Here is an 18,272-nt window from a genome sequence, read left to right as displayed (position 1 = left end):
ACCTTTTAAAAACGAAGCAAGAAAAGTGAGTAATAGTAACAGTTCTGTAAGTGGTCGCTATCACGTGTGCTGTGTGCTCAGTCGTGTCTGACTCTGTGCAACCCGTGGACTATAGCCCACCAGGTTCCTCTGTCCATGAGAATCTCCAGGCAAGAATACTGAAGTGGGTTGCCATGCCCTCCTTCAGGGGATCTTCCCAATCCAGGGATTAAATCCATGGCTCCTGAAGCTCCTGCATTGGCAGGTGAATTCTTCACCACTTAGCCACCTGGGAAGCCCTGGCCAGTGACATCAAGAGTTAACTTGTACTGATCCTGACCTGTGTCATTTGCTGTCCTACACGCTTTACATGGACTGAATTATAAAGTGCGGCTGTTAATAACTGTGACGATTAAGCAGTTTAGAAAACAACTAACTTGATTCTGTAGCAGCCCCCCGCCCGCCCGCACACACAGGTGTACCCTCTAGAGACCTCGACTTGTCCTCTGTGTCCAACGTCCCCACCCCCGACAGCCAGACACGTGTTTGAAATAAAGTTTATTGACGTTTCTGTCGGTATTTACATATGATACACGGTAGATAACAGAGCCAGGCCCCCCCACCCCTCCCCCATCTCCAAAGCCCCCCTCCCCCCAGCCTCGTTAAAAATCGCTGCGTAAAGACAGGTTAGCTGCTGCGGTCCCCCTCCCCCCTCCCCCCTAAGATGCAAACTAAAAACCCCCCATCCCTCCCCTGCCCCCCTCCCCCCACCCAGGGGGCCTTTCTGGTTCCGTGTACAACACTGTGCTACCTCGCCCCTCCGCCCCTAATAAGGGAGTGGGTGAGTTTCTGGTGAACCCACACCCCCCATCCCAGTCTGTCCTAGGAGGCGGACGGACCCTTGAAAAAGGCCAGAGTTGGGGGATCTGAGATGGGGAGGGGGACTTCAATGAAGGGGGAGGTGCCAGAAAATGGAAGACTTCGAGGTTTGGGGGGTGTCGACCCCCGCTACTGCCTCTCCCTCCCACGACGGGGCCTCGAGGGGCGAGAGGCGAGCACAGGCGTGGAATTGGCGTGGAGGACTTTCCTCCACCCTAGGGTCTCCATTCTTGTCTCGTGGTGTGGGGGGGCTGGATACTCCTAGGAGGGCTTTGGATGAGCGGGTGGTGAGGAGGCCGGGAGACAGGGGAGGAAGAGGAAGGAAAAAGAAGCCAAGGTCAGTTGAGAGAGAGCGAGCTAGAAAATCCGTTAAAGAGCGCCCTTGAAAAGGCAGGTAGCCTTCAGAAGGCCTAGACGTGTCCAGCAGGTGAGACAGAACGGGGTCTCCCGTGTGTGGGGAGGGGGGGCGGGGGAGGCCAGGTTAACCATACCCGGGGCCTCCAGCCCCCCACCCCACCCTAGAGATGGGGTGAGGGTGTGGGGTGGAGTAAGAAGGGCCTCCCCCGCTGCACTCACTGCACGCAAGGACCACGAAGGTCTGGAGGTGAGACTGGGCCGAGTAAGAGGCTAGCCGAGGCAGAGAGGAGAAGAGGATGTTTGGCATTCCTGGCGGCTGCCAGAACCTACTCTCCAGCCCAGAGCCCCCGGCCGAGGTGAAAGGTAACTGGGGCGGTTTGCTTGGAGGTGGGCGCCCTCGGCCGCTGCGCGCGAAGAACCCGCGAACCTGGGAGTCTTTTGACTGGGGGCGGGGCCCAGGGAAAGGGGCGTGTCTTCCAGGAGGAGGAGTCTGGACGTGGAAAGAGGGCGGGGCTATGGCGGCGGGGCGGGGCTAACTCGCGCGCAGTTTCCTCCCCGTGGGACCAGGTGTCCCCGGGACTTGCGCTGGAGCCGCGCGGTGGCGACGAGACCCGTGAGGAGGAAGAGGACGAGAAGGAGGAGGAGGAGGTGGAGGAGAAGGAGGAGGAGGAGGTGGAGGAGGGGCAGGGCGCTCCGGGGCGGGGCCTCAGCAGGGCGAGGTGGAGATGTGGAGGTGGTCGGGGTACTTGATGGCGGGAGGGTAGTTCTGTGTCATCTGTATGGACACGTCGCTGGAGATGTCGGAGGGGCTGCGGCCCCGACGCCACGCCTCGGGCTGCAGAAACTGGCCCGAGTAATCGGAGCAGTCGCTGAGACGCGGGCGGTAGAAGGCGGGGTGCGGGCGGTACATCTCCTCCTCCGCGTAGCGCTTGGTGAATAGGTACACGGACATCACGCCGGCTCCCTGCCAAGGCAAGACCAGAGTCCCCGCGGCTGGCCCCGGGCCCCGCCCCCAAGGCGAGGCCCCGCCCTCCCAGGACCCGGGAGTGCAAGACCAGAGTCCCCGCGGCTGGCCCCGGGCCCCGCCCCCAAGGCGAGGCCCCGCCCTCCCAGGACCCGGGAGTGCAAGACCAGAGTCCCCGCGGCTGGCCCCGGGCGCACCCCCCTCCCCCCTCCCCCTCCCGCCAAGGCCCGCAAGCCCCGCTGTCCCAGGACCTGGGAGTCCAGGCCTCCAGCTTCCTCCTTTCCCAGAAGCCGGGGACTAGGGGCCCGGCCTCCTCCTCCCTTCCCACTGTCCCCCACCCCAGGAGTCAGAGTCCCCCGCTTCATCCTTCCAGAGATCTGGGAGTCCAGGCCGCCCCTTCTCCCCTGGGACCTCAAGAGTTGGAGCTCCCAGACCCTCCTCCTCCTCCAGGACCTGGGGGCTAGGACCTCAGCCACCACCTCCTTTTAATCCACAGTCTAACCCACAGCCTCCTCTTCCTCCTGGACCCAGGAATCACGCACGCCCCTGCCATCGGTCCCCATTCAAAACTCTGAAGTCTGGGCCCCACAGACATCACCTCTTTGAGTAGGAAGGAGGATGCTGCGAAGGCAAAAGACCACCCGTAGCGATAGTGGAAATACTGCTCCGAGCTGCTGGGCCTGTTCATGACCTCGTCGTTGATGCTGGAAATGTAAAGAACCAAGCCCACCACCAAGGAGAGGCCTGGGGGAGTAGAGGGATGGCCTTGGTCCACTGGCAGTGGACCCCTTGCCCCAGCCCCAGGCCCCCTGAATCCCGCTGCCATCTTCTCCTCCCAACCCCCATCCCATTCTATCCTGGACTCTGCTGTGCTTAGTCACTCAGTTGTGTCCAACTCTGTGACCCCAGGGACTGTAGCCCGCCAGGCTCCTCTGTCCATGGGGATTCTCCAGACAAGAATACTGGAGTGGGTTGCCATGCCCCACTCCAGAGGATCATCCCAACTCAGGGATGAAATCCAGGTCTCCCACATTGCAGGTGGATTCTTTACTGTCTGAACCACCAGGGAAGCCCAAGACTACTGGAGTGGGTAGCCTATCCCTTCTCCAGAGGAATTTCTTGAGCCGGGGTCTCCTGCACAGCAGGTGGATTCTTTACAGTCTGAGCTACCTGGGAAGCTCCCATCAATTGAAGTCCCTTGTGGGCTGGTCCTGGGCTGGGTGCAGGGAGTCTAGAGATAAATCAACAGCCTCCTCCTCCCTCCCCCCACCCCTGCATCCCTAATCTGCCATCCAGGGGCTCACAGTGCAGTTGCGGAAGGCAAATATGGACACTGGTCAGCAGTCACATCCATGGTGACAGTACCGTAAGGGAAATGGTGGCACAGGGACTTCCCTAGCAGCCCAGTGGTTAAGACTCCGAACTTCCATTGCAGGGGGTTGCTGGTTTGATCCCTGGTCAGGGAACAAAGATCTCACATACTGTGTGGTGCACCAGAAAAATTAATTTAAAAAAAAATTTGCAGATGAAATAGTAGCATAAAGTTCCATGGGTCCAGAAAAGGCACCAAAGCCGCCTGGGGGCAGGGGTGGAGGAGTCAAGGAAAGTTTCCTGGAAGCTGGATTTTGTCCTAAATCCCCAAGGATGAGGCCCAGGGAAGAATGCAGGAATACCTTGACACCACCCCAGGCAGGGCAGGGGGACTAGCATTGTTCCAGCCAGAATTGGAGGGGGAACGCGGAACTGACCCATCCATGCAGCTCAAAAACATGGCCCACAGCCACCAGAAACAATGCCAGAGAAGGTTGGGCAGGGGCATTGCCATGATGAGCCTCAAATGCCAGTCTGATGCGCTTGGCATTGATGGCAAGGGCACTAGGGAGCCATGGAATGTTGGGAACAGAGGGAGGGCAAGGCCAGACTGCAGTGTTGGAAGATCCTTTGGGGGCTGATGGGTTGTGGGAAGGGACTGGAGGGAAGAAATGCTGGAGCTGTGATAGGCCCAAGGCAGGGGAGGATGAAGCAGAACTAAGGCTGTATAGATAATAACATCAACAACAATAATGCCAGCTGCTTGCGTAGGTCTTGCTCTGTGCCAGGCACCATTCTGAGTGTCTTATATGCATTAACTCATTCAAACTTCACAATACACTTTCAAGTAGGTACCATTTTTATCTCTGTTTAGAGTTGAGGATACAGAGGTACAGGGAGAAAATGGAGAGAAGAAGTCTCATTTGAGAATTTTTAAAAGGCAAGTATTACTTCCTCAAGCTGAACTTTCTTTTTCTAACATATATATGTGTATAAAATAAACATATATATATTATATGAGCGGCATGGGGGATCTTAGTTCCCTGACCAGGGATTGAACCCATGCCCTGTACATCGGAACTTGGAGTCAACCATTTGACCACCAGGGAAGCCCCAAGGTGAACTTTCTTTTAAACAGTAGCCATACAAGGGTGGCTTGCAATGGGTGTGTGCTCAGTTGTATCTGGCTCTTGGCAACCCTGTAGCCCACCAGGCTCCTCTGTCCGTGGGATTTTCCAGGCAAGAATGCTGGAATGGGTTGCCATTTCCAGGGGATCTTCCTGACCCAGGGATTGAACTCGTGTCTCCTGTGTTTCCTGCCTTGGCAGGTGGATTCTTTACTGCTGTCCCACATAGGAATCTGTTAAAGGTGGCTTACGGAGGCAGTAAAATCCCCAGCCCTAAATTAATCTCCGTAATCCTCATTAGCACCTTCCCCTAGAATCCTATTACACAAACAAACATCTGTGTGCCCATCACACCCAGAATAAATCTGAATTCCTTCCATTGCCTATGAAAGGGGTTAGCAAAAAAAACGACCCCCCTACCCAGGGCTAAATTCAGCCCACCTCCTGTTTCTGTATGGTCTACTAGCTAAGAATCACTTTTACATGATTAAGTGGTTGAAAAAAAATCGAAAGAAGAGTATTTTGAGGCACGTAAAAAGTATCGGAATTTCATTTGGCAGTTCCTCAAAGCGTTAAAGATAGAATTACCATATGACCCAGCAGTTCCACTCCTAGGTATTTAGCCGAGAGAACTGGAAACATATGCTCACACAAAAACTTGTGCAGGAATGTTTGCGGCAGCATTATTCATAATAGCCAAAACGTGGAAACAACCCAAACGTCTATCAACTGCATGGATAAACAAAATGTGGTATAGCCATATAAAGGAATAGTATTCAGCCAAAAAAAGGAATGAAGTGCTGATTTATACTGCCACATGGTGGAACCTAGAAAATATGCTAAGTGAAAGAAGCTAGATGCAGAAGACCACATATTGTACGCTTCCATTTATAGGAAATGTCCAAAATAGACAAATCCGTAGACAGAGAAAGTAGATCAGGACTTCCCTGGTGGCTTAGTGGTGAAGAATCCACCTGCCCATGCAGGTGACACAGGTTTGGTCCCTGACCTGGGAAGATTCCACATGCCACGGGGCAACAAAGCCTGTGTGCCGTGACTACTGAGTCCAGGCCCCAGAGTGCGTGCTCTGCACCAGAGAAACCACCGCTGTGACAAGCCTGAGCACCACAGCTGGAGCGGAGCACCCACTCATTGCAACTAGTGAAAGCCTGTGCCCAGCAACAGCTGCAGCCCATAGGGTCCCCAAGAGTCAGACAGACTGACGCGACTTAGCACACACGGGCACAATGATATTAGGATGCAGGCAAGCATCATCAAGCGGTCGTTAAAACACTGAACGACAGAATCTTCTCGTGGAATATCTATTCGTTACAAAGATACTTGGGAAATATAATAAAGGAGCCTGAAAGACACCGTTTGAACCAAGTACCTGAAGCTAACATCACCAACAGTGGGACAAACGGACACCCCGACCTCCTGATGGGATCGCGCCACTATTTCATTTATGCAGTGTCCCTGCTGGAAATGTGTAACCTGGATCCACTCCAGGAGAAAATGTGGGGCGTTTTACAAACACCGGCTGCATTCTTCAAAAATAAACGTCAACATGAAAGATTTTTTTTTAAGGCATAGGAACTATATAAAAGATGAAAGGAGACGAAAGAGACACATCAAGGAAATGCAGAGGGGAATCCTAGCCTGGATCCCGAATCAGGGGAAAAACGGACTATAAAAGGCAGTGTGGGGACTTCCCTGATGGTCCAGTGGCTAAGACTCTGTGCTTCCACTGCAGGGAGCTTGGGTTCGATCCCTGGTCAGGGAACTGGGGTCCCACAGGCCCCGGGGTGGAGCCAGTGGGGGAAAAAAAGGCAGTGTGGGTGCTGTGGGGCAACTAAGCCTGTGCGTCACAACTACTGAAGCCGGAGAGCCTAGAGCGCATGCTCCGAAGCCCCGGCACTGAGAGGCCTGTGCACCGCACCTAGCGAGGAGCCCCGGCTTGCCACAGCTAGAGAAAGCCTTCCAGCGGCAACCAAGACTGAGAGAAGCCAAAAATGTTTAAAATATCAAAATGGGCAGTGTGCAGACAATTGATAAAATTTGAAGTTAGCTGTAAAACTGTATTAATGTTCAACTTCCTGAATTGGATGATGGTGCTATGCTTAGGCAGAGAAGGTGATGGCACCCCACTCCAGTACTCTTGCCTGGAAAATCCCATGGATGGAGGAGCCTGGTGGGCTACAGTCCATGAGGTCGCGAAGAGTCGGACACGACTGAGCGACTTTACTTTCACTTTTCAGTTTCATGCACTGGAGAAGGAAATGGCAACCCACTCCAGTGTTCTTGCTTGGAGAATCCCAGGGACAGGGGAGCCTGGTGGGCTGCCATCTATGGGGTCACACAGAGTCGGACACGACTGAAGTGACTTAGCAGCAGCAGCAGCTATGCTTAGGAAAGGAAATATATTTGTCCTTAGGAGATATCTGATGCTGATTTATTTAAGAGTGAAGTGTTTCTAGTGTGTGTAAAATGGATAGTTGGTGAGAAGATGCTGTGTGGTACAGGGGGCCCAGCCTGGTGCTCTGGGATGACCTAGAGGGGTGGGATGAGGGGAGAGGAGGGAAGCTCAGAAGGGAGGGGATATGTGTATAATTATGGCTGATTGTCATTGTTGTATGGCAGAAACCAACACAACATTGCAAAAATTTAAAAAAATGTAAAAGGGTGAGGTGTTTGCAATTTATGTTCAAGTGGTTATCTATGGTAATATAATGTATTAATAATATATAGATATATACCCATATACACACATATACTCTAATACTTTGGCCACCTGATGCAAAGAACTGACTCACTGGAAAAGACCCTGATGCTGGGAAAGACTGAGGACAGGAGGAGAAGGGGAGGACAGAGGATGAGATTGCTGGATGGCATCACAGACTCCATGGATGTGAGTTTGAGTAAACTCCGGGAGTTGGTGATGGACAGGGAAGCCTGGTGTGCTGCAGTCCATGGGGTTGCAAAGAGTTGGACATGATTGAGTGACTGAACCGAACTGACTGATATACACATAATACAGAGAAAAAGACAAAGTGGCAAAGTGTTAAAAACTGGTCCAGGTGAAAAACGTGAGAATTCTTTGTGCTGTTCTTGCAACTTTTCTGTACGTTTAAAAATTTGCCAAAACAACAAACTTTAAATAAAATAGGCATCCCCAAACAGGAATTCCACCCCCCGAAGATTCAAAAGTGTTACCCTGCAAATGGTTTATTCATGGTAAAGAGAAAAATGTGCCTTCCCAATGGAGAGCACTAATGATCACCCCCTTTACCAAGGGGTCAAACATTTTCCCACTCCTGGTGGGAACAACTTGATATTATTTGCTACCTGAAGTGATGGGCTATAAAGAATACGGCACCACTTCTAAATCTTACCAAACCTATTTAACTAGAATCTAATCAAGTCTCTACCTTGGGCATAATTGCCGGTTACAGAAAATACAAAGGAAGGGGAAGAAGTCAAATGATGCCCCAAGGAAACAAGCAAACAGATTGCAGGATGTGGGGTGTAGACAGGACATCCTGTCTCATAGATTTCAAAAGGACAATGTTACGAGCCAAGTTATAATACTTAAGCCAGTGATTGATCTTAACATCTCAAAAAGAGAGGCAAACAGATAGTATTATGTCTCCTGAGGCAATGCAATAGGACTTAATAACACCGCCTATCTATGAGGTATTTTTGCCCCCCACTCCCAAAGTCAAACCTGCATCTGATCTACAATTTTACAGGAAAACACACAGTGGATGGACATATTATAATCACAACACAAAGACACAAGAGAAAGATCAAAAGTGTGGAGATTATATAAGGCAAATGACTAGATGTCTTCAAATGAATGGCAAGAAAAAAACAGAAGGAAAGGGACTATTAGAGATTAAAAGAGGCTTCAGAGATCTATCAACTAAAGGCACAAGTGGAATTTGGATCCTGGTTTCCAGCACACTAATTGTAAAAATTTGTTTAAAGGCATTTATGAGACAAATGGGGAAGTTGAACTCTGGCTAGAAATTAATTTATATGAAGCGGCTATTCTTCATTATTTGGGCAGATAATGGCACTGTGGTTCTGTTAAATAACAAAGTACTAATTTCTCAGAGATGTGCTGAAATATTAGTGGAGAAGATGATTTAATGCTGGAGATTGACTTTAAAATTCTGTAGTGAAGTGCAGCAGGGAGATATGGCAAGTTTGACTAAAAAAAGACTCACCATATGTTGATAATTGTTGAAACTGAGTGAAGGGTACATGGCACACTATACTACCCTTTCTACATTTTCATAATGAAATATATTTTAAAAGTCAGTGTTGTAAAAAATATAGTATGAGAACTAGTCTAGACTAAAAGGGAAATTAACTAAATGCGATGCATAAACTTAGATGGAATCCTGGTTCTGGGGGAAAAGCTATAAAAGGCATTCTTAGAATGACTAGGACAGTTTGAAAATGGAATGGATTGTATTATGGACTTACTGTAAAATTTCTAGGTTTAATAACGGTCTTGTAGTTATGTAGAAAAATGGCATTACTCCTAAGAGATGCATATTAAAAGGCTTAGTGATGCCTGCAACTTCCTTTCAAATGGTAAAGTTAAAGCAAACAAAGGGCTTGTGTGCTCAGTTGCTACAGTCATATCCAACTCGGTGAGACCCCACGGACTGTAGCCCACCAGGTTCCTCTGTCCCTGCGATTCTCCAGGCAAGAATACTGGACTGGGTTGCCATTTCCTTCTCCAGGGGATCTTCCTGACCCATGGATTGAACATGCGCCTCTTCCATCTGTGGGTTCTTTACCACTAGCGCCACTGGCGAAGCCCAGGGGAGTGCTTTTAATCCCACTCCCCTCATCCAAGAAGGATGGTCAGTTATCAAGTCATGTCTATTTTCCTTCCCGAATCTCTCATAAATCTAAAATCCCTTTCTTGTCCCCAAGTCCTCTAATACAGCTGAGGCTTATTCCCTGTGCCTGTCCTGTTGCCTTCAAACCTGTCTTCCTATTTTAGAAACTGTTGTTTCTTTCTTTTCTTATTTTTGGCACACTTCAAGGCATGTGAGATCTTAGTTCTCCAACTAGGGATTGATCCCACACGCCTTGCACTGGGAAGTGGAGTCTTAACCTCTGGACCACCAGGGAAGTCCTGTACGTTTTTGTTTTGTTTCAGATACTGGCTCTTTCTAGAAACCCATACCAGGGAGGTCCCTAGCAGTCCAGTAGTTAGGATTCTGCCCTACCACTGCAAGTTGCCTGGGTTCCATCCCTGGCCTAAATAAATAAAACCCATATCAGACTCTGTCCATCTCTTGTCAAAATCCTTTCTCGGTGCCCCGGTAACCATGGGAGAAAGTATTCATTCCTCAGTCTGATTATCCAAGCTGTTTTGATCTGAAAACGTGCCAACCACTCCTGCCTCACCTCAAGTCCCTTGTTTCACATTTCAGTTCTATAAGACAAACATTCTCCCTACAGAGAGTCAGGAGCAGGGTTGATGAGAAGGGAACAAATGCTTCTGAAGAGAAGGAGCTTTTTGTTGTTGCTTTTGCTCTTGTTTTTAGTGATTGAAAGTTATCTAAACACAATGTCAGAAGCTGTTCTTGTCATTATTTCTCCTTCCTGGGCATTTTAGGGTGACTCTGGTTCTCTAAAAATAACCTTCTTTGCCCTTTTTCTCCTCCCCCTTTTTTTTCTCTCTCCCGCCCCTCATTCTTTCTCTGTAATCCAGTCTTCTCCCTCCCCACTCCACTACATCTGCTTCAGAATTCTTAGAGCACAGAAGGCAAGAATCACCTACATTCCAAGCTGAATAGGAACAACCTGGATTTAGAACAAAGAATTTCAGGACCATGGAGAGCTACATGGGCGGCTCCCTCAGTCTTACCGCTTTCTAGAGTCTTAACACACGCTGTGAATTTCATGTCTGTACCAGGCACTTTTCTCTCTTTACTTGAAAAACTCCCCCTCGCCCTTTCTGCATCAATTTAGATGTCACCTGCTCTTGAAATTCTGGTCACTCCCACCCTCTCCAGCACCCTACTCTGTCTGCTTAAAGCATCTTCCCTTTTCTCAGGATGCCTTGAACTTTCTTTATCAGGGATCTCTTCTACAAATATTTCATTGTGGACTTTGTACCAGCAACTCACCTAGGCTCTGAAGATACAAGCATGGGCACGTCTCTGCCTTTTATTTATCTATTCATTTGGCTGCGCTGGGTCTTACTGGTGGCACGTGGGCTCTTTCCTTAGTTACAGCTGGTGAACTCTTAGTTGCAGCTTGTGAGATCTAGTTCCCTGGACAAGGATCAAACCTAGGCCCCGTGCACCAGGAGTGTAACGTCTTAGCCGCTGGATCACCAGGAAAGTCCCTTCCTGCCTTTTGGAGTTTACATTCTGGAAGAAGGAGGCAGAAAATGAATAAGGTGACACTAGCAATAAGTGCTATGAAGCAAATATCAAATAGGGAAGATGATGGGTAGTACAGTGGGGGCAAAGAAACATTGGGTACCATTGTCAGAGAAAGAAAATCTGAAGAGGGAAAGTTGGGGAATTAGGAGAAAGAGACTTCCAAGCATGGAGGGTTAATGATTGTAAAAGTGAGGTTGACATTAACATTTTCAAAGGTGGTGCAGCAATGGAGAGAGTGTTAGTGAGTTACAAAAAATGAGACCAGAAGTCTGAGCAGTAGTCAAATCATGTAAGACATTGTAAGTCAGCGTGAGGAGTTGGGATGTATTCTAAGTGCAACGGAAATGCATTGAGACACTGAAGGGATTTAAGTGTTGTGTGACCAGCATTGATGGGCATGCAGCTGGGAGCTGTTTTGTGGCTGACTGCATGAAGATTGCCATTTAAGATTCAGCATGTCACCAGTGCTCAGTAAAGACATGGCATAGAAGATGGTTCTGCAACTGTTTGATGAGTGAATGAATGAAGGAGCAGACACATGGAACATGTTTGAGGAGCAGGGGTTAATATGAGCCAGGCACGGGAAGCTTGCCTCATCTGACCTGGAAAAAGGAAACCAATGTCACTCCAGCCTCCTCCCCCTACTCTCACCAATCATACCCAGTCATCTGGTTCTATTGATTCTTCTGTCAACATCCTTCTTTCTCAAAGCCATCCAGTCACCTTTATCCTCCCGTCTCCCTCCCCAGCTAGAACCTTATCCGCTCCTGCCTGGGCCAATGCATAAGCCTCCTCCCTTTCCAATCTCTCCTTTTAGTCCATTCCCAACACAGGTCCCTGAGGGATCATCAACACCCTATCCCTTTCCTTCCCCAGCCCTCCCGCCACTTTCTCCAAAACTGAATGTCAACCTCACCATTTACCAGACCTCGGTCAACCCTTGTCTCTTTCTAAGTCTCAGTTTCCTCACTGGGAACATGAGGTGGTTGCACTACTGCATTCCACTCCAACTGGTACTATTTCCACCCTTTCCTTTCTTTCTTTCTTTTGGCTAGCTGGGTCTTAGATGTACATGTGGGATCTTTGATCTTCATTGCTGGCACGTGGGATCTAGTTCCCTGACCAGGGATGGAACCCCAGGCCCCCAGCACTGGGACTGTAGAGTCTTAGCCACTGGACCACCAGGGAAGTCCCCAGCCTCTCCTCTCTTAATCCCCTTTGTCTTTATGACTTTTAATTGTGGTGGGGCAGTAGAAGGCCAGAGTGAAAGACCAGTCTGGAATCCTGCTTCTACTGTGGAGCAGCTCAACTTCTGAGTGCTTTCCGTTTCCTCAAATGGAAAATGGGAATAAAAATAGCATCTGCCTTAGGAGGTGAAAAAAAAGAAATAACTTAATTTGCACAAAGCACTTAGAACTTCCCCAAACTGTGGCACTCAATTAACTGTTTTCTATTATGGTTGCTGTCGCTACTACTACTATTCATGGACATATGGGAGCAGGCATTTATTTATTTAAAATGACCACGTGCTGAGCACTTACTGCTATAAACCAGGCCCTGGGTTGGGCCTTCACATCCATGATCTAGACCAGGGGTCAGAAAACTACTATTGGTCCCACTGCCTGTTTTTGTACAGTTTGCAAACTAAGTGTGGTTTTTACATTTTTTTTTAATGGTCAGGAAAAAAAAAAAGGCAAAAGAAGAATAAAATCTCATGGTCCATGAAAACTAGATTGAATTCAAATTTCAGGCTCCTTAAATAGGATTATTGGAACACAGCTAGGCCCACTGCTTCCCCTCTGGTTGCTTTGGCACTCCAACAAAGCCTAGACTATTTACTTTCTGGCCCTGAGCAAAAAGTTTTCCCACCCCTGACCAAGGTTGCCCAGTCAACAGCTCCAGAAAGGAAGGCTGAAGCTCACACAGTAAGTGGCAGGATTTTAACCCAGGTCTTTCTAGGTTCATAGCAGCATGAACCTTCAGCCACTACAGGCTGCAACGTTGGCTACCTTGCGTAGGGTGCATAGACCATAGTTTATGAAATGAAGTTCAGGAAGTGGGGTTCAATCCCCCTAAATTACTCTATTGTTACATCAGAGGCCTGATTTCCAGCCCTGACCGCACCAGCTGATACTTAACTTGACCTTGGGAAGTCAGGTCCTAATGCATTGGTATAAGAATGGCTTTTGGGATGAGAACACCCTTGAGTGTTCTCAGCACTCATTTATCAGCTTTATCGCCTCTTTGGTTTTCACTTCTGTAAATCACAAACAATAGGATTTTCCTTCGAACATTTCAGGTGGGTTGAATCAAAGTCCCCATGCTCCCTACCCTTGCCCCACTTTCTGTCTCTCTAGGCTACAATTTTTCCATCTGACACTCTGAAATGGTGATATGATACATGTCTTATTTTAGCTTGGTGTCTGGCTCTGCATGCTGTGATTCAAGTTTGCACGGAGGTTGCACCCTGCTTTCCTGGGGAAGAGGTTTGTCAGGTTAGGTTGGAGGCATGGGGGAGGTTTAGCCCAGAGAAAGCTGGGTGAGGGGCGGGGAGGAGACTGGGGGAGGGGATTTTTGAAGACCCATCTCCAGTCATCTGCAGAGCAGACTCCAAAGAGGTGGCCGAGTGCAGGCCCCAGGGGATGTAACGGGAGCGAGACGTACAGCGGGCTCTGTTCATAAGATATCTACTGAATTAAAAGGGCCCCAATGGAGTTTAATTAAATCATGTTGAAGTAATTCGAATTGAACTGAAGAACTGAGTCAGAATAGATTGGGGTCAGTTGGGCCAGATTGATGGAGTTAAGTATGTCAGAGCAGAGGTGACCTGACCTGAGCTGAGTTGGACTGAATTGGACTGGACTGAACTAAAATTTGGAGGAGGGGAACAATTCAGAAAGAGCTCTCCTCTGGAGCTCAGGACACTTGAGTCTCTGGGGAACCAGCTTACACTGGTATCTCAGGCAACTCCCTGCACAATTTCGAGACCCGGTATCCCTATTTTATCAAATTAGTTCTAATAATAACTCCCGGGTAGAGATGTTATGAGAAGTTTACGAGATTGCTCATGCTAAAGAGACTTAAATCTCAAAAGAAAAGGTAACTATAAAGAAACATTGAACTCTAGCTAATGACAGGCATGGTAAAGAATCTAGAGTCAAGTGTACTGATGCCTGCAGCTTGCTCGGAAATTCATTTTTAAATGATAATAAAATAGATGGATGGATGTGTAGAAAGATAGATAGATGGACAGAAACAGAATAAAGCAAATCCCGTGATATGGTAATGATCAACTCTAAGTGGCGGGTACAGGGTTCTTTCGAGTTTTCTGTTTGAAAAATGTTCCAGTAATACGTTGCACAGAACATAAAGAGCCTTGCAAACTGTTAATTGCTAAAATATCAGGAGTGGTTAAAAATACAGCCTCTGGAGGCGAAATGTGTGTGGTTGAGTCCCATCTCTGCCTCTCACTGGTTGTATGGCCCTAACTTCAATCCGTTGAGTGTTTGTTTCCATAACTGTAAAATGGGGTTATTAATAGCCTCACAAGGTTGTTGTATCAGAACAGAGCCTGGCACCCAGTTAGCACCCAAGAAGAGCTCGCTGAGAAATGCTCCATTCCACAGAGCAGCAAAGTGGGGCTGGGAGAGGTTCTGCAATTCCTTCAGGATTACCCAGCAAGGAAGTAGTGGTCTTATTGGAGGAAGAGCCCCAGGTTCCTGGCACCTGAAATGGTCCTGCAGCCTGTCAGTCCTTTCCTTGGGCTTACCCGAGAGGATGAAGAAGATGCCGGACACGAAGGCCAGAATGGTCCTCTGCGGGCGGATGTGGCCAATGTTGCTGATGACGAAGGCGGTGAACACGAGGAAGAGGCTGACCATGGGGAAAGGGGTGGCTGTGCGCACTGTCTCTGGGGGAAAGGTAGGAAGAAAGACGGAGGTGAGGGGGTACTCTCTGGGGGTTGCCTCTGAATCCTCCTCATCTCTGCACCCCCACGCCCTTTTCTGAAACTTCCACTGCTGGCCCCGCCCCCTCACCCAGGCCACACCCCCTTTGTGTGACCCCACCCCTTAGCTCCTGACTCCACCCACTCTCGGGCTCCGCCCCTTCGACCTGGCCCCACCTCCTCACGCGCCCACTCTGCTTTCAAGCCTGCACTCCTTCCCTTCCACTCCATCCCTTGTCTTGTGTGCACCACTCTATGTGACCCCATGGGCTGTAGCCCGCCAGGCTTCTCCGTCCAAAGGATTTCCCAGGCAAGAATACTGAAGCAGGTTGCGATTTCCTCCTCCAGGGGATCTTCCCTATCCAGGGAATGAACCCACATCTCTTTAAGTCTCCTGCATTGGCAGGCGAGTTCTTTACCACTACCGCCAACTGGCCTGCCCTTTTCCCCAGGACCTGCCCTGTCACCCTGCCCCTTGGTTGCCTAACCCTCCCAGCCCCATGCTTCCCCTCACTCAGAATATTCTCTGTGTTTTCCGTCACCAAGTTGATCTCTGGTTCAAGGAAATATTCTGAGGCCACGCAGCGACCCTTTTCCCGGCCTGGGGGGAAGATAAGAAGGCAGGGCGGTCAGGGGCAGGACGCACAGTCAAGAGACTCCAGGATGGGAATGTCCCGGGGATTAGTGTCTGTCTACTCTGTATTACTCTGTACTATGTTTGTGCTCCTCTTAGTGGGTTACAGAAGGGTATGGGCAGGAGTCTATCAGCTCCTATTGCAAGTTGCCCTAGAGACCGTTGGATGGAGGAAGACAAGCTGGAAGCCAGAGTCTCAAGTAAGAAGGGGTTATGGGCCAGGTCTCCTGGATCCCTAAAGAGGGAAAGGTCTGGGGGTTGAGGTGGGAAAGGATTCCTAGAAGGAGCGCTGTCCGTAGTAGCTGGGAGGCATAGATATTGTTTATCCTTCCCATTCAACACTGGAACTGTCCAGGAGACAAGTTCTGAACTAGGATTAGTGTTTCTCTGGGTCTGGGAGCTCCAGGGGGTTGCTGGGGATTAGGGACCTGGAGATTGTGTGATCATTGGGGTTCTTAGATCCAGGGACTAAAGCACTAGAAATTGAATGTGTGTGTGTGTGTGTGTGTGGACACGTGTCCACACACGACTCCACTGCTTAGTCGTGTCTGATTCTTTGCAACCCTGTGGACTGTAGCCCTCCAGGCTCCTCTGTCCATGGGATTCTCCAGGCAAGAATCCTGGAGTGGGTTATCATTTCCTTCTCCAGGGGGCCTTCCCGACCCAGGGATCAAATCCACGTCTCTTGCGTCTTCCTGCACTGGCGGGCGGATTCTTTCCGCAATGCAGCCACCGGGCAAAACTTAGAAATGGAATCTCCAGGTAGACATGTGACTGTCCAGGAGAGAAACGGGGTTGATTTCTGGGTTTCGGGCACCCATGGGAGGGAACTATGGATGAAGACTCTCGGGTGCCATGCAAAGGCAGGGACAATTGACTGGTGGGCAGGTGAGGCCTGTACCTGCAAAGAAGCAGACGCGCCACAGGCCAGCGTGCAGCGCCATCTTGACCTCGGTGGTCTGGTTCTGCGGCAGCACGGTTCCCTCCTCCATGTACAGCCAGTAGTCTGTGCTGACGGCAATGCCCACGAGGAGCAGGCCGCACGCACCAAACACGCTGCTCAGCAGGGTCAGGGCGCGGCTGCTGCAGTGACTCATCCTCAGCGGCGGGGGGCGCCCTGCGGGGCCTGAGGGACCGGGAGCTCCAGTGGAGAGCCCCGCTGGGGCTGCTGGGGTCCCCCAGACAGCATACAGCCACGGGGGACACCGGCCCTGGGCCAGAACCAGCAACCCCCCGAACGGAACTCTCTCCTATCTGCCCCCTAGGTCCTGACCCGTGACTCCAGCCTGGATTTGGACCAGTAACTTGTCTAGAAATCCTAACCTAGGCCACCAATCCCGACTCCATGCCCAGACCTGACACCCTGACCCCTTTCTTTTGAGCTTTTAATGGGAACCAGAAATGCCCCAAGTGGGTCGTTAACCAAGGACCCTAACCCTGTACCTTGGCCTTGACTTCAAGCCTCCCATATCTAGTTGGACTCTTTAAATATATATATATATATATATATATTTGACTGACCTAGGTCTTAGTTGCAGCTTGCAAACTACTTAGTTGTGGCACGTGGGATCTAGTTCCCTGACCAGGGATTGAACCCAGGCCCCCTGCACTGGAAGCACAGAGTCTTAGCCACTGGACCACCAGAGAAGTCCCTGGACTCTTCTCTTGACACTTAATGTCCAATTCTAATGCAAGACCTTGACTTTCTAACCCTGGTATGGTGCCTTGACCTCAATTTGGCATCCTAATCTGAAATCGTGGACCACGACCCAGATTCAAGATTCCAGAACATTAACCACCCCCATCCCAAATCCTTGCAAGCCTCTGAACCTGGGGTGCTAGAACTCCATCACAGGCCGCTGGCTCCCAGGATATTGGGGCCTAGAGACCTGGAGCAGGGTTTTGGCTAGAGACTTCAGAATGTCCAAACCATGATCTGGGAATCCCACCCCCGCCCCACCCCCCACACCTCTCAGTATCCTATTCAGAGCAAGTGACCGTCTTCAATAGGAATCAGGGCTCTGAACTCTAAAACCCACATCAGGAAGTCTGCAATCCCTATTCTCGTTACAAGATCCCCAAATCCCCTCCCAGAGAGTCTGGACTCCAGCTCCCCCAGCTAAGACCTCTAATCATAGACCCTCTTCAACCTCCAACCTGGAACCCGGATCCCCCTAACACTGGACCTTCAAAACAAGAGAGCTCCCAAGTTCATGGCTGTGGCCTCCAAAATTCCAATCTTAAATCTGGAGATTTCCTTCCAGGGTGCTCCTAATCCCTTAGCCACCACACTCACCCTTTCCTGAGAACTCCCTAAACCACACAGTCTCATGATCTGGGGGACTCAAACTGGGATCTCCATCTTATCTCAACCGGAGCCCTCAACCTACCTGAATACCACGATCTTCATCACCTTTTTAACAGTGACAGTTAAGACCCCCTAACCCGCACTCCCTCCCACCACCAACAATGCAGTCAAGACTTGAGCCCCCACTCTCCTTGACCAGAATTCCTGGAGCCTTGAAATTGAAATTCTGGAAACTCGACACCACCTCAATAAGAACCCTGGAGCTTGAGACGACCTTCATCCCTGTCTGAGCGACGCCCCCAACCCCAGCCTCTAGGGCCTCCACCCCACCTGCCCTGCTCCCCGCCTCCT

General features: G+C 49.9%; 1 protein-coding gene across 1 annotated transcript; it reads right to left on the bottom strand.

Moving 5' to 3' along the window:
* Positions 1-1,921: 1,921 nt before the first annotated feature.
* On the bottom strand, positions 1,922-16,710 carry CACNG7 (calcium voltage-gated channel auxiliary subunit gamma 7). Its single transcript, XM_052656597.1, has 5 exons — positions 16,515-16,710; positions 15,494-15,580; positions 14,803-14,943; positions 2,778-2,923; positions 1,922-2,179 (listed from the first exon to the last, which is right to left on the bottom strand). Exons 1-5 carry the CDS (start codon positions 16,708-16,710, stop codon positions 1,922-1,924), a joined length of 828 nt encoding a protein of 275 aa, XP_052512557.1.
* Positions 16,711-18,272: the final 1,562 nt, after the last annotated feature.

Source organism: Budorcas taxicolor, chromosome 18 (assembly GCF_023091745.1).
Source record: "Budorcas taxicolor isolate Tak-1 chromosome 18, Takin1.1, whole genome shotgun sequence".
In the NCBI taxonomy this organism is placed as follows: Eukaryota; Metazoa; Chordata; class Mammalia; order Artiodactyla; family Bovidae; genus Budorcas; species Budorcas taxicolor.
This window is presented reverse-complemented; position numbering and strand designations above follow the sequence as displayed.

Bases quoted from the DNA above. Each gene is read 5' to 3' on its own strand.
- CACNG7 (XM_052656597.1), bottom strand. From the start codon at position 16,710: ATGAGTCACTGCAGCAGCCGCGCCCTGACCCTGCTGAGCAGCGTGTTT. The intron at 15,581-16,514 runs GTACAGGCCTCA...TCTTCCCCCCAG, and splicing joins GCGCGTCTGCTTCTTTGCAG to GCCGGGAAAAGGGTCGCTGC. The intron at 2,924-14,802 runs GTAAGCCCAAGG...CTACTCCCCCAG, and splicing joins CATCTTCTTCATCCTCTCGG to GCCTCTCCTTGGTGGTGGGC.